This window comes from Ovis aries, chromosome 22 (genome assembly GCF_016772045.2).
Source record: "Ovis aries strain OAR_USU_Benz2616 breed Rambouillet chromosome 22, ARS-UI_Ramb_v3.0, whole genome shotgun sequence".
NCBI lineage: Eukaryota > Metazoa > Chordata > Mammalia > Artiodactyla > Bovidae > Ovis > Ovis aries.
The window spans coordinates 32,263,840-32,277,749 of NC_056075.1; the positions used below are offsets into that span (position 1 = coordinate 32,263,840).

A 13,910-nucleotide genomic window follows, 5' to 3' on the forward strand; every position below is an offset into this window, starting at 1 on the left:
AATCCCAAGGTTGATCTCCTTCAGAATGGATTGGTTGGATCTCCTTGCAGTCCAAAGGACTCTCAAGAGTCTTCTCCAACACCACAGTTCAAAAGCATCAATTCTTCAGCACTCAGCCTTCTTCACAGTCCAACTCTCACATCCATACATGACCACAGGAAAAACCATAGCCTTGACTAGATGGACCTTAGTCGGCAAAGTAATGTCTCTGCTTTTGAATATGCTATCTAGGTTGGTCATAACTTTTCTTCCAAGGAGTAAGTGTCATTTAATTTCATGGCTGCAGTCACCATCTGCACTGATTTTGGAGCCCCAAAAAATAAAGTCTGACACTGTTTCTACTGTGTCCCCATCTATTTCCCATGAAGTGATGGGACCAGATGCCATAATCTTCGTTTTCTGAATGTTGAGCTTTAAGCTAACTTTTTCACTATCCTCCTTCACTTTCATCAAGAGGCTTTTTAGCTCCTCTTCACTTTCTGCCATAAGGGTGGTGTCACCTGCATATCTGAGGTTATTGATATTTCTCCCGGCAATCTTGATTCCAGTTTGTGTTTCTTTCAGTCCAGCGTTTCTCATGATGTACTCTGCATATAAGTTAAATACGCAAAGTGACAATATACAGCCTTGACGTACTCCTTTTCCTATTTGGAACCAGTCTGTTGTTCCATGTCCAGTTCTAACTGTTGCTTCCTGACCTGCATACAGATTTCTCAAGAGGCAGGCTAGATGGTCTGGTATTCCCATCTCTTTCAGAATTTTCCACAGTTTATTGTGATCCACACAGTCAAAGGTTTTGGCATAGTCAATAAAGCAGAAATAGATGTTTTTCTGGAACTCTCTTGGTTTTTCCATGATCCAGTGGATGTTGGCAATTTGATCTCTGGTTCCTCTGCCTTTTCTAAAACCAGCTTGAACATCAGGGAGTTAACTATCATAAAAAATACATTTCAATACAAAGAATATTACCAGAAATAAAGAGGATCATTTCATAATGATAAAGGAATCAATCCAACAAGGGAGAAAATGATTTTAAATATTTATGCATCTAATACAGAGCTTCCAAATATATGAATCAAAAACTGATAGTCTTGCAAGGAGAAATAGAAAAATCCATGACTATAAACAGCAGTTCAATCTCTCTCTCCATGACCGAGCAAGTAGGCAGAAAATCAGTAAAGATGTTCAAACCTTGTACAATACCATCGACCAACTTGGCCTAGTTGACTTTTATAGAACACTACACCCATCAACAGAATATCATTTTTTTAAGTGAATACAGAACGTGTTTTAGTAAAACTTGTCATAAAACAAGACTCAATAGATTTAAGGTTTCGAATCACATGAAACATACTCTAACCACAATGGAAATTAGAAATCATTAATTTAGACATACCTGGAAAATTCCCAAATGTTTGGAAACTAACATGTTAAAAAAAAAAAAAAAAGACCAAAAAACACCCTATGGTTTGAACAAATAAGAATGAAAATTAGAAACTAGTCTGAACTGAATGGTGGTGAGAACACCCCTTATAAAGGCTGGGACTCTTAACACCTTGAAATACCACCTTGAAATCAGTGATTGGAGTTGAGAACTGTCTTTTCTTCTAATACAGATATTCTACTGCTATAAACGTCTCACTAAGTATGGCTTCAGTTACATCTGTCGAATTATGAGACGTGCTTTTTTTTCCTCTGCAAGAGTATTATGAGCAACAATGTCAACTGACTTGCCAAAATTCAGTGATAAAATATCTATGACACTCCATGATCTCAGATATAACAATTACTCTATCAGAAACTTTTATAGGAAATAAAGTTTGTCCTGTCTTACTCTTACTGAATCCATGCTGTTCTCATCATCTGCTTTCCTCTAGATTCATTTTCTTTTTTTATAGATATGTATAGAACTCCTACTGCCTGCCAGGCGGCATAGAATGAGACCCTCTAGAAGACAAACTCCTGTTTGATCACTGTGTCCCAAAAGATTCAAAAATCAGCATCAAGTTCAGTAGACTGTGGCCTCTAGAACTCTGTTGATTTGGAACAAACACTGAGACCTCTCTGTCTGCTATCCATTCCTTGCAGGTTCCTGGCTATCAGAAGCCTGATTTTATTCAGGGTGATCTTTTGTCCAGCCCTGAGAAAATAGTGAATCAAAGTATCTGAGTTAATGATGATAATCTTGCTTTTTACTATTCTAACTGTTCCTGCAGCTAAGATGGTCTTATGATCCAGTTCTGGGCAATGACACCTAAGAGAAAATCAAACTTGAGGATTTCTGGAAAAGCTTTTCTTTCCTGGTAAAAGGTAACCGATACATTTGGCATGTTTCTTTTTCAATCTTTTCCCTATGTGCTCTGCAACTTATTATCCAAACCCCATACTACCAATCACACAAGACTGGTTTTTAAGCCACTTAAATCTTGTTTTCTGTTTCTTGCATGTCCTGTCACTCGGTCATGTCTTAACTCTTTGTGACCCCATGGACTGTCACCCACCAGGCTCCTCTGTCCCTGGGATTTTCCAGGCAAGAATACCAGAGTGGGTTGCCATTTCCCACTCCAGGGTATCTTCCCAACAAATTGCATTCCTGACTCATCTTTAATTTTTAAGCACAGTCCTGGCTGCTAGAATAACTCAGGTGTATGGAGGGGAAAGAGTGTTGAGAAATAGTCCCTGCTAGTGTATCACCCTGGGGAATGGCAATGGATGTGACCTTGGAGCCTGCCATTTAGAAAGTAACTTAGGCCAGGAGAGAATGGGACCTCCCCCAGCTTCCCTGATTCACATTTACCACATTTATGACAGAACCGGTACTTCAATTTCACTGAAAATGGCTTCACAATAGACTAATCTAAAAACTTCAAATAAGCCAGGCAGGAGGCAGTCTAGCTTCTGGGAGAGTTGCCTTGGCATCTTCCTTCAAGCTTGGCAGAACTTGACAGAGCTGATAGCCCACCCCGACCCCAGGAAGGAAGGTGGGCAGCAGGCTTTTGGTCACTAGCAAGGCCTCAGGCCCTGATGGCTCAGCAGGTAAAGAATCTTCCTGCAGTGCAGGAGACACAGGAGATACAGGTTGGATCTTTGGGTTGAGAAGATCTGCAGTGCAGGAAACACAGGAGATGCGAGTGGGATCCCTGGGTTGGGAAGATCTCCTGGAGTAGGAAATGGCTACCCACTCCACTCCAGTATTCTTGCCTGAAAAATCCTATGGACAGAGGAGACCAGTGGGCTACAGTCCAAAGGGTTGCAAAGAGTCAGACATGACTAAGTGACAGGACATGCCTCAGGGTAGGACACCGGCTCGAGAGTTGGAGGTGGGACACTGGATCAGTAACTGCTAGAGCTGGGTAATTAAGGAATTAGCTCCCCAGTGAGTTGTTGGGGTTTTTTTTCCCCAGTTTATAACTGTTAGCTCTTTCTTAAGAAAGGAAAATTATTTCTCCTTCTTCTAGGGGTATAGCCAGGCTCTGTGGTTTAAGTCCCAAGGTTCTGTTGAAGAAGCCTAAGTCAGTGCCATTAGCAGTCTTTTTGTTCCTAAAAGAAGACAAAATCTGAAGGGACCTTTGCTTTCCCTGTGCAATCAAGCTAGATTGGGTGAGAGGGAGAGGTTATCTTGAGTAGAAGGGGTGGGGTGGGGAGAGTCCACGAGGCAGGGACACTGCAATGAAACTCCAACAGCACCTGGTCACCTGTGACTAATATTAGATAAAGTAATGGGAAGGGCCTCTCCAAGTGAGGAGCAGCTACGCTGAGGTGAGGATGTGAGAAGGATGAGAAAGAAGACCAGAAAATATCTTTCCAAGAAGAGGGGACTATACTTGCCAAAGCCCCGAAGGAAGACAGAGCTTGGCAGAGGGAACTGGACAAAGGCCAGTGCGGGTTGGAGGGAGTGAGGGGGAAGGTGGTGGAAGGAGGGGTTGGGAAGACAGAAGGGGCCAGATAGAGCAGGGCTTTTTAAGCTGCAGTAAGAAGTTTGGAAAATTAGAAAGAAAGTGATGACGTGTCACAAATGTTGAGGAGGAATCCACATGCCCTTTACCCTATAAAGATTAGAGAAGAATGCATCGAAACAAACCCAGGTCTCTGGACTCAGACAGCCTGGAGAGAGAAATGAGCCTTGATTCAGGAACTTTGGGGTAAGCAGAGGCCTGCCTGGTGCAAATTGGCCTCAGAACATCTAGGTAAGAGGTAAGTCAGTACATTTTGTAAGCTGCCACTCACTAGGCAATTATTACAGGCCAAGCACAGTTCTTAGTACTTCATAGGCATGATCACAAGCAATTCTTTGTATTAGTCACAGTGCAGATTGGAAAAGAGCCCGTGCCAGACAGCCACTGAAAGTGAAAATGAAGTCACTCAGTCGTGTCCGACTCTTTGCGACGCCATGGACTGTAGCCTACCAAGCTCCTCTGTCCATGGGGTTTTCCAGGCAATAGTACTGGAGTGGATTACCATTTCCTTCTCCAGAGGGTCTTCCTGACCCAGGGATCGAACCCAGGTCTCCTGCATTGTAGACAGACGCTTTACCATCTAAGCCACCAGGGAAGTCTCTAGCTAACTTGAATAGAGTTCTACTCAGAAAGTTCTTAGAACTGAAAGGACCAAAGGGGACAGTGAGGCAGCCCTTAGCAATAGAAGATCACTACCTGCCCTGGGGCTGGAGTCACAAAGTCAGGTGCTAACAGAGCCAGGAACCAGAACCAACTAGGCAACAGCTGGGACCAAGGAGAGACAGGCCACCTAAGAGGAGCCGAAATCACACTAGAGATGTCCCTAGAGAAAGAGGGGGCCGCCCTCCCTGGCTTTTACCCCTTTCTGGCCTCCCATCACCTGCCAGTCCTCCTACTGGCTTAAGTAAACTGCAAGGGAGTCCAAGGAATGGAGGTGCAGGGGCCACCTCCCCCACTCACTCCCCAGCCCCTCCCCAGACAAGGAGTCGAGTCGAGAAGGGTGGCGACTAGATCTGAAAGCAAACAGGCAAATAAGGTGCCTGTCCTCCAGGCAGCCCCGTGAGCTAGGTACTATAAATCCCCACTTTGGGGCCAAAGAACTAAACAGATATTTCTCCAAAGAAGGCACACAGATGGCTAACAAACACATAAAAAGATGCTCAACATCACTCATTATCAGAGAAATGCAAATCAAAACCACAATGAGGTACCATTTCACACCAGTCAGAATGGCTGCTATCCAACAATCTATAAGTAATAAATGCTGCAGAGGGTGTGGAGAAAAGGAAACGCTCTTACACTGTTGGTGGGAATGCAAACTAGTACAGCCACTATGGAGAACAGTGTGGAGATTCCTTAAGAAACTGGAAATAGAACTGCCTTATGACCCAGCAATCCCACTGCTGGGCATACACACCAAGGAAACCAGAATTCAAAGAGACACATGTACCCCAATGTTCATCACAGCACTGTTTATAATAGCCAGGACATGGAAGCAACCTAGATGTCCATCAGCAGATGAATGGATAAGAAAGCTGTGATACATATACACAATGGCCATTAAAAAGAATACATTTGAATCAGCTCTAATGAGGTGGATGAAACTGGAGCCGATTATACAGAGTGAAGTAAGCCAGAAAGAAAAACACCAATACAGTATACTAATGCATATACATGGAATTTAGAAAGATGGTAACAATAACCCTGTATGTGAGACAGCAAAAGAGACACAGATGTATAGAACAGTCTTTTGGACTCTGTGGGAGAGGGTGAGGGTGGGATGATTTGGGAGAATGGCATTGAAACATGTATAATATCATATATGAAATGAATCGCCAGTCCAGGTTCGATGCAGGATACAGGATTCTTGGGGCTGGTGCACTGGGATGACCCAGAGGGATGGTATGAGGAGGGAGGAGGGAGTGGGGTTCAGGATGGGGAACACGTGTACACCCGTGGCAGATTCATGTTGATGTATGGCAAAACCAATACAATATTGTAAAGTAATTAGCCTCCAATTAAGTAAATTTAAATTTTTTTAATTTAAAAAATGAATAAATCCCCATTTTCCATATGGGAGAACTGAGGCATGGGGAGAGATAAATCTGGTACTTGGAAGAACCCCAATTTGAAATCAGATGCCTCCAATTCTAGAGCTCAAATGTATGACTGATATGTTATTTAGTCAGTGTGGATGAGAGCTTGAGAGTTAGGACTGGGCCACCAGATCCCAGGTCTGAAAAGCATATCTTCATGTTAAACCCCACTCCATGAAGGAGCTGAGGATAGTGATACTCAGAGATGGTTGGCTTAAAAACTGAGCTGCTGCCAGTCGGGCTATCAGTGGGCTAACCCCGAGTCCTTCCAGCAGAATGTCTGAGAGTCATGCCAGGACTTTGAAGACAGACCACCTAGGTTCCAGTCATGAAAGTGAAGTGAAAGTCACTCAGTCCTGTCCAACTGTTTGTGACCCCATGGACTATACAGTCCCTGGAATTCTCCAGGCCAGAATACTGGAGTGGGTAGCCTTTCCCTTCTCCAGGGGATCTTCCCAACCCAGGGATCGAAAAGGTCTCCCACACTGCAGGCTGATTCTTTACCAGCTAAGCCACAAGGGAAGCCCAAGAATACTGGAATGGGTAGCCTATCCCTTCTTCAGCGGATCTTCCCGACCCAGGAATCAACCCGGGGTCTCCTGCATTGCAGGTGGATTCTTTACCAACTGAGCTACTAGGTTCCAGTCAGAATTCTGCCATTTACCAGCCGTGTGACCCTGGGAAAGTTATTTAACCTCTCTGAGTCCCTATTCTCTCATTTAAAAAGGGGATTTACTACATATGTACACCTATGGCTAATTCATGTTGATGCATGGCAGAAATGAAACCAATATTGTAAAGCAATTATCCTTCAATTCAAAATAAAATTTAAAAAAAAATTAACTAACATTAGATTTGCTAACTAACATTGGATTTGCTAACATTCCCTTACTCACTCGGTTACTTTGAGGTAAAATGAAATAATGTATACAGATAATTAGCATATTGCCTGCCAAGTGGTGAGATTTACTAGATAGATAGTAACTATTATTATGATTCTCCTCTTGCATAGACTCCAGAGACAAAAGAGATATCCTATTCCTTTGAGCTGAAATCCTGGCAAAGTATTTGTCCTGAAACCTTCCAAACTCATTTGAGCCATTAAGATTACTTTGTTCTGGGGAGAATGTCATGGTATTGGTCAGGATGGGCTAGGTTGCAATTCAGTAACAAATGTCTCAGAGTCTTGCAACAAAGATTATCTGCCTATGCTACATGGAAACTGTGGGTTATTACAGGGGCTTATAAGGTCATTGAGGGAGGCTCCAACTTGACATGCGCTTCCTCAGTTGCTGAGGCTGGGACCAGAGAGTGTAGAGAACCATGCACTAGGTCTTAATTCACATCACTTCTGTTCCCATTTCATCAGACAAAGCATCATATGTAAGCAAGACAGTGAAGAAGTGTAATCCCACCATGTGCCCAAGACAAGTTAACTAAACATTTATGACAAACCCTAGTGACTATCAGAACCACCTCAGTGAATCTTTCGATTGGGCTGGATAAAACAAAGGCCCCAGTCTGGAATGAAAAGATTCAGGAGCCTCTAACAGGCCAGAACTACCCTATATGACATTATAAAATTTTATCTTTTTTGAGAAATGTTTTTATTGTGGTAAAAGTCACACAACATAAAACTATTTTAACCATATTTAACACTACATTTCAGGGGCACTGAGTACATTCACAATGTTGTACAACTCCCACCATCATCCATCTCCCAAATTTTTCACCCTCCTAAACTGAAACTCTGTCCGCATTAAACACAAAGTCCCCTTTCCCCCTTCCCATCCCCACTCCCCCACGCCAGTCCCTGGCATCTACCAATGTACTTTCTGACTTCATGAATTTGACTATTCTAGGTACCTCATATAAGTGGAATCAAACAATGTTTGTCTGTACCTACTGTGTATTAGAATGCAGTTTTTAGGTTGACTTAATGTATGCCCTACAGTTCCCCCCCTCTGCCACACAGTAGGTTCTCATTAGAAATCTATTTTATGCATAGCCATGTGTACATGTTTATCCCAGCCTCCCAATTTATCCCCCTTCTTTTCCGTATTGGTGTCCATGCATTCTTTCTCTATATCTGTGTCTCTATTTCTGCTTTGCAAATAAGCTCACCTCTACTATTTTTTCTAAAAGTTTGTCTTTGTTGTGCCTAGAATTGCACCTCTGAAGACATTATGTCTTTTATGAAAACCTTTTCTTCCTAAATGTTGCTCAAGTCCACTTCTCTGAAAACCGCTGTCGGTTGTTGGAACATATGATCCAAGATAGTTTGTGGAGCTGAGTTGCTGACTGAAAACAAAGCATCTCGTCTTCTGAAAGAGGGATCCTAATGTGGGCTAAATTGTGCTTGCCCAGACTTATCCAGGACCTTCCTACTGTTGCATAACCTGCTGCCAGATTATTGAATAGTGATGGCTTGTTGAGCAAGCTCAGGCTCTGGGTGTAAGACTTTTCTCAGCTTTCACAATCAACCCCATGTCCTGCTGGATTGCTTTCTACCTACCTGAATATTTTTTCTTGGCATCTTTTACTAACTCAAGGCCCTCCTTCATTCTCATTCCACACTCCGTCCTTAGCAGACCAGGAACCTAGGAACCTAGTTGTTCTTAACTTCTTCCCATATTCGATCCAATACTAACGTCTGACAATTTCACCCCAGCTTTCAAACTCATCTCCTTTTATCGTCCTCTCTACCTGAACTATGTTATTTGAGGGCCTCACCATCTTCCCTGGAAGCATAACAGCTAACAACTAGAATGCCTCATGTCTGCTTCCTACCCATCACCCTCCCAAACATGGCACACATCAGCCAGGATGAACATTTGAAAGTACAACACAGACAACGTCAAACACCTCCATTTCTCTGCCTGACCCCCACTCCAACTGATGAAAAATCTTTTCAGTTATTCCTTTAGAACTGCCAGTGCCTGGCACATTCCATCCTTGTTAATCTCACCACCCCCCATCTCCTTCCACTTGCCCTCTTTTTCTCTGACTTCAGTCACCACGGCTTTCTTTCAGTTCCTAAGAAAAAGGGACTCTGGTCTCCCTCTGCACAAGCTACCCTCTCTGCCAGCAGTGGTCTCCCCCACAGCCCTCTTTTTCCACCCACTCATGCTTCATAACATAGTTCAAATCTCACTCCTCATGAAAAGCTTTTTGACCCTCAGACTAAGGCAGGTCCCCTGTCATACGCTTCTTCTCCAGGGAATGTATCACAATTATAATGAACATTAATTAATTGTAGAATTAGCCATATGTAATTAGCCATCATCTCTCCCTCTTAAATGTCTATCTTAATATCTTCCATCCCCTTCCTTTGTATCCCTAGCACCTAATAGTGCCTTGTGCAAAACAGATGCTTAAGATCTATTTGTTAAATGCCTAAATACAAGACACAATTAATTAACATTTAATAAAGGAGGCAGAAACATTACTTTGCCAACAAAGGTCTGTCTAGTCAAGGCTATGGTTTTTCCAGTGGTCATGTATGGATATGAGAGTCGGACTGTGAAGAAAGGTGAGCACCAAAGAATTGATGCTTTTGAACTGTGGTGTTGGAGAAGACTCTTGAGAGTCCTTTGGACTGCAAAGAGATCCAACCAGTCCATTCTAAAAGAGATCAACCCTGGGTGTTCTTTGGAAGGAATGATGCTAAAGCTGAAACTCCAGTACTTTGGCCACCTCATGTGAAGAGCTGACTCATTGGAAAAGACTCTGATGCTGGGAGGGATTGGGGGCAGGAGGAAAAGGGGATGACAGAGGATGAGATGGCTGGATAGCATCACCAACTCGATGGACATGAGTTTGAGTGAACTCCAGGAGTTGGTGATGGACAGGGAGGCCTGGTATGCTGCGATTCATGGGGTCACAAAGAGTCAGACACGACTGAGCAACTGAACTGAACTGAACTGAAAGGAGGTGTGAATGGCTATTACACCTGTCAAGAGTCCTGGACACAGATAGCTCCAGGGACAGAAATATTCAAGGAGAAATATATGAACCTAGAGTTTTGGGAGCTCAGGACTCACATGTCTTGGGGAAGGCATGTACCCAATCTGATAGGAAGGTAGGAAGCAGATTTCCCATTCCTCTCCCACACCCACTTCCTGAGCCATAGTAGTGGGAACAACATAATGCAAGGGAGAACAGGAGCCCAGCTCCTCAGTGGTAACCAGCAACACAGTGGGAGGTGGTCCACCATGGATAAGAACGCTGCAATCAAGAGCAAGGCAAAGTGCACAAGTGCCGAATACACTTGAAGGAAGGAATTGGAAAACACTTGAAAGGGAAAGCTAGACATGGCTGGAGACAGACATATTTTTATTTTTCTTCTCCTAGAATCAGTCTTTGTCAAAAAGGAAAAAAAAAAAAAATTCATGAAGAGGACAAGGAGAAACAAAACTACTGTACATTTATTCTTTTTTTCTAATGAGTTAAAAGTCAGCTAGAAACTTACTTATTAAGTCTAATTAGAGGAAAGATCAATTGCAGTTCAACTAAGGCTCATTTTTAGAACACTTTTCAATACATTTACTTTCATTACTTTTGGGGACATAAACATTCTAAGATTTTCTTTTGGGAAAGTTATTCTGCTGGGTATTCTAAACACACTCCTTAAAACTGTCTCTTTTAACTTACAGTTTGCCCAAAAGAAAATCTGTCCAAAGCAAAGAGTGTTATCAACCCAGTTTCCAGTGATCTAAATTACCTGATATAAAGTGAAACCCCAATAAATGTATTACAGTTGACTGTTGCTGCTGCTGCTGCTAAGTTGCTTCAGTCGTGCCCGACTCCGTGTGACCCCATAGACAGCAGCCCACCAGGCTCCCCCGTCCCTGGGATTCTCCAGGCAAGAACATTGGAATGGGACTGTGGCTTTAACCACATATTTTCTGCTGGTCATCATCATATTCCTCCATAAAATATTTGAAATTTGTTGCAAGGATGACCTTCAGCATGAAGTAAGGTATTAAATGACAGGCTTTCCGTAATTGAGGGTCATGGGTTGAAATCCTCTCTCCTAGGCCCACTTTGTCATTCTGCTGGCTTGGTGTGGGATTAAGTCTGACCCTTCACTCAATTAAGATAATTTATATATCAGCTGTTCCTGTTGCATATTCAATTTTGCTTAGAAGATGGCAATACATTTCCCCCTTTATGAAATTATGTCAAGTGTTTTTTTTCCCAGAGGGTCTCTGTTCTAGCCCTGTGTTCCTATTTTACCTCTGTATGTAAATTTAGCCCACATACATGAATTGTAGAATTCCTAGTAGCCACTAGAGGATACAGGTGGGATTAAATAAACTTTAATATACACAATGTTGGTTTTCCTATAGATTATTTATAAGTGATTTTCTTAGTGAACTGGCCATCTAAATTTCTAGGTCACTTGCTCATTAATTGTTGAATAAATATAATCTAGGCAAAGGGTGAATTATATCTAAAGTCCCATCAACTAATCAACTCCTGGAATGAAAGAACTTTAGCCTCCCAAAGATAAGGTTTAGCTATCTTTAAGCTCTACAGGGCGATAGTATGCCTTATGTACACAGCAGAAATTTCTTAGTGATAATAATAGCTACAATAATAAAATTATCTACTTGGTCAGTCACCACACTTCATAAACCATTGTGATTCAGCTAAATTCAAATTAAGTAGTCAGCTGGCTCTCCTCTTCACATGACCTGCAATCTGCTTTTATTTATGAAACCAGAGCTGCCACCTTTAAACATCCTGTCATTAATGAATTCTGGGCTTCATGGTTACAACATGACCACTATTCGGACACATCCAAAATGATAATTATTCTGAACTATTAATTACAGCTGGACAAACTATATTATCCAGAACAACGAAGGGTCTTGGATGCTGAATATAAAACTTAATGTATGGTTTTAATCTGTGCATGCTCCATTCCCCTCATCTGTAAAACGAGACTAATAATTGTGCAGACTTTATAAGTTACTCTGAGGAATAAGAGTTAAAATCCATAAGGCTCTAGGACGATGTCTGTGAGAACTATATAATGTTTGCAGTCATGATAAGAATTCCCAGGAAAATGTGCAGGTCCTCTAAAAGGAAGGCTGCATTTGATCCAATTATCAACCCCACTTGCTTTCACAGATCATGCTTGATAAATGTGATTTTGAGAATCACCGGCTTCCCCAGCTTCAACTCAACAAATTTTCCTTTTCCACTTAGAAAAGTTCTAGAATTTTCCTTTGAAACTCACACTGCAGATTGAGTCAGTAAAGTCTTTAAAGCAATAGTTTGTAACTTCTCGGAATCAGGGAACACTTTGAGAGTCTAATGAAACTCTAGACTTTCTCCTTTTAAGAAAATGTATATGTAAATGGTTTCTATTCCATTTCAGGGGGCTCATGACCCCCATCCATGATCATTTATGGACCCCAGATTTTAAGAATCAGTGTTTGAAAGCATGGCTTGGAAGACAGCCACCTTCATATCTTGCTCTTTTAACAATGTCTGAAACAAAATGAGACAGAAACACATACTTGCACATTATAAAGCAAGTATTAATTACTGTTAGCCAGGAGAGAAGGGGGTCAATAAATAAAGGGTTTTGATGAGGATAAAAATGATGAAGGAGGAGGAGAATGAAGAAGAGAACACGAGAGCGAGGAGGAGTCATCCCAAGTGAATCAAGGTTGATAACTAAATGCACATTTTTACGTGTAAGTGAGCCACATATGTAGCAGGGCTTTGAACTGGCAAATACTGTATAACTGTTATTACTGGCAACTCAAAGCAGTTTATCTGATTGTATCACAGCTTTCTTTTCAACCTCAAAGAGGTACACTATTATCACTAGGGTTCTTCACCCCTGTTCCTTGGCTCACATACAAAAGAAATGCTAATTATGGGAACTGAGCTATGAATTTTGAGTGACCCTAGGGACCAAATGATTATCTGGTTGTCTTAAGTTGTGGGAAATTTGTTAGGGGGTTTTAAAATTACATTAACTGTTTTTTTACCTTAAGTGCTCCCCCTGGAGAAGCATTCAAGTCTCCTGATAAAGAATGATTTCCAAGAGGTAAAAGCATCGGCCAGAAGACCTTTGGGGTGAGTCAAAGGTACTGTAAGGAGAAAAGCCCAAGCAAGGTGGGTGTGCCCAGCTAGGGTGGTGTGATGGGTTTGCCACTCCGATTCCAGCTCACTAGGGCCCCTACTCTCCTCCTGTTTCTAACAGTGATGAATGCCAGAAGCCAAAAAGGAAGAATAATATATTTACAACAAAGGTCACCAAATGAGGCCAAGGACTCGGTTACATTTCTGCCCCATTACAATCTTAGATTGCATCCATGCCTCTAAAAGCCGTCTTCCCAGGGTCTCCAAGCAATGACATATTCTTACCTGTGCTGACCTCTGCTCCTTCATCTTCTACCATCATCGCCCCCTGCTTACTGTGCCCCAGTCCCCAAGGCCATCACTTTGTTCTTGGACCATCTCAAGCTCACCTCTGGCTCAGGGCTTCTGATTTATTGTCTCGGCCAGGAACATTCCTTCTCTAGCTATTTGCATGGCTGACTCATTCTTATGTTTAAGTCTCAGCTCAGGTAGCAACTGAGCTGACTCTGTCCCCTGCCTTGTCACCTTCCTTCCTACTATCCTGTTTTATTTATAGCACTCGTCACCAGCTGGAAATAACCTCTTGATTTGTTTTCTTCATATTGTCTGTCTTCCCCATTAGAATGTAAGCTCCATGAGAGTGGGGATCATCTATGCCTCGGTCACAGCTGCAGCACCCGAAGCTCAGTGCAGAGAAAGCACTAAGACATGTATTTGTTAGCTAAAGGAATGAATGATCATCATAATAGCTACA

General features: G+C 42.3%; 1 protein-coding gene across 6 annotated transcripts in view; it reads right to left on the reverse strand.

Annotated features, from left to right (window-relative positions):
- Positions 1–13,910, reverse strand: part of GPAM (glycerol-3-phosphate acyltransferase, mitochondrial) — a 68,654-nt gene that overhangs the window by 43,936 nt on the left and 10,808 nt on the right. Inside the window, exon 1 of one of the 6 annotated variants that reach the window (XM_012102926.5) lies at positions 13,442–13,542. The exons of the other annotated variants lie outside the window; for them this stretch is intronic. Coding sequence (XP_011958316.2) covers positions 13,442–13,478 — 37 coding nt within the window. The 5' untranslated portion in view covers positions 13,479–13,542. Of the gene's footprint in view, positions 1–13,441; positions 13,543–13,910 lie in introns of those variants that run through there. 6 annotated transcript variants of the gene reach the window in all.